The following is a 2,338-nucleotide window of genomic DNA, read 5'->3' as shown; positions in this document are numbered from 1 at the left end:
GAGAGATCTTGAAAGAAAAAACCAGAAGGAGACAGAGAGAAAACTTAGGGGGTGTTTGGGAGCCATTTTTATGTAAAAATGTATTTTTAGAATAGTAAATTGATGGGCAATGTGTGGTTGAAAAATAAGTAAAGGTTTTTAATTTACGTGTAATATTATTTTAACAAAGAATGTATGATTGAAAAAAAGAGAGAGAAAAAATGTATTTTTAAAAAAATGGGTACCAAACGGGGCCTTAGAGAGAAAAAACCAAAAGTCTCTCAAAACCAGAACCAAGAATGACCAAAACCATCTGTCCCTTCAGTGTTTTAGAAAAGGGTGTTAGATCTCAGCCATTGGAGCAAATCAACGGTCCAAATTTTATTTCAACTAGCACAACTCGTGTGAGGAGTCAAGAGCCAGTTAGGGGTTGCCGTGTGGCCTTCCTCTTCCAACTGGATGAAGTTTTGCTTAAAAGACTATTCTGTCCTCATATAAGTTGTATTTTTGAGAAGCACGTTTTGACACAAAATATTGCTTGGAATGAATCGTAGTACCCAATGGGGTAATACATTGAAAAAGCACATGCCTGCCATAATTTTAAGCATTATCCTTTAATCAGAATAGTATTTAAATTTATGGTTAGGCTTCCAAACCAAAAGGCCTGTATCCAATGAATTATCCTATCACTAGAATTTTTTTTTTTTTTCCAGGAAGAACCTGGTGGGCAACGTGCTCTAATTTTCGACCAAGGAAATAGAATATCTCAGGTGAGAGTTGAACTATTTATCTGGAACCTTGTATTGTTTTAAGACCATATCTTAGAATCTGTGGATATGTCTAGGGGATAAGCTGTGCAGATGTGGCTGATATCTGTGTGAAAGCATTGCATGATTCAACTGCAAGAAATAAAAGCTTTGATGTGAGTACTTCTTCATTGGATTTACTCGTCTGTGACAAAATGGAGCTAATTTCTCCTCGTTTCTGACCAGGTATGTTACGAATACGTTGCCGAACCTGGGAAGGAGCTTTACGAGCTGGTAAGACTACACTTCGTTTGCCTTTTTATATTCTTATTGTATCTTTTTGGTTGAGTGGTTCTAACTTATAAAGGCACAAATTCTCTTCTTTCTATAGGTTGCACATTTACCAGACAAAGCAAATAACTACTTAACTCCGGCTCTCTCTGTTCTTGAGAAGAACACTTGATAAAATTCTGCTGTTAAAAGTATATATTTTTTCTTATGTTTCTTTGTTCTTCAAAAGAAGGTATACGTTGTCAAATTGGTGAAGCAATTTGTCAAGAACTTTGAGAAATCTTTCATTGTGCAAATTGCCTGAGCAATGAGTACATTCTCTGCAGAGTTATATTTACGTATATATATAAATCAGCTTTGTATATTTTTGGATATGAAACTGAAAATATGAAATTCCTTCATTGCACTGGTTGAGAAGTGTTTCTTACATTTGAATGTGAAGAATGGTGCTCTTTATGACTGTAATGATGAGAATTCTCTGTGAAATTTATGCGTTGGATATCCAAGACGACCCTGGAAAGTTGGAAAACAGAAACTACATGCCCAAAAAAGAAAAAGAAAAGGCAAAGAAAGACATTATAATGAAATCAAGACAATGATTTTTTGATAAAAGGAAAAAATATAAAAAGCGATGAAAGACATTATAATGAAATCAGGACAATGATTTTTGAATAAGAGAGAAAAAAAAATGAAAATGAAATGGGGCAAGAGAGGCTCGATCTCTCAACCTTATTATTACTCAAAAAGATACGAAACCTTCTCACAAGCCAACTGACCTTACGATTACTCAAAAAGACACGAAGCCTTCTCACAAGCCAACTGACCTTACGATTACTCAAAAAGACACAAAACCTTCTCACAAGCCAGCTACACCCTTATCTCATCATCTTATTTCATTATGAAATATATAAAGAAGAAACCCAACATTCAAGTGTATTTTGAGAGTTCGATTATTCTAAATCATATATGAATTACATCTAGTCAATGAGACGATGTATGAAAGAGAAATGAGCAAAATTAATTTATAATATAAGAAATAATAATCAACTCTAAAAGTTATTCAAGTCATTGCTAGAAGTAAAATTGAGAATTGCTCTTTTGACCTTTCTTGAGTATCAACTTCAACGTAATATAGATTATAAAAGGGTAATTACGACAAAAAGTTCTTACCTTTTAAGTATTATTGTTCAAAACATTCCTATCTTTTATTTTTTGATATTTTCACATTTAATTACACATTTGTTTGTGCAAGAAGTCCTTACCATTAATTTCCATACAATTTTTTATTTAAGCGAAGCGTATTTTATCTTAAAATCGTTTTT

The 2,338-nt window shown here is 33.1% G+C and overlaps 1 protein-coding gene across 1 annotated transcript in view; it reads left to right on the top strand.

Annotated features, from left to right (window-relative positions):
* LOC111381671 overlaps positions 1 to 1,433 on the top strand; it is an 8,203-nt gene extending 6,770 nt beyond the window's left edge. The window contains exons 10-13 of the mRNA XM_023005469.1: positions 693 to 749; positions 824 to 901; positions 972 to 1,019; positions 1,117 to 1,433. Of these exons, the coding sequence (XP_022861237.1) occupies positions 693 to 749; positions 824 to 901; positions 972 to 1,019; positions 1,117 to 1,188 (255 nt within the window). The 3' untranslated portion in view covers positions 1,189 to 1,433. The remainder of the gene's footprint in view (positions 1 to 692; positions 750 to 823; positions 902 to 971; positions 1,020 to 1,116) is intronic.
* Positions 1,434 to 2,338: the final 905 nt, after the last annotated feature.

This window comes from Olea europaea, chromosome 3, assembly GCF_002742605.1.
Source record: "Olea europaea var. sylvestris chromosome 3, O_europaea_v1, whole genome shotgun sequence".
Lineage (NCBI taxonomy): Eukaryota > Viridiplantae > Streptophyta > Magnoliopsida > Lamiales > Oleaceae > Olea > Olea europaea.
Note: the sequence above shows the minus strand (reverse complement) of the source record. Positions and strands in the feature narration are given on the sequence as shown.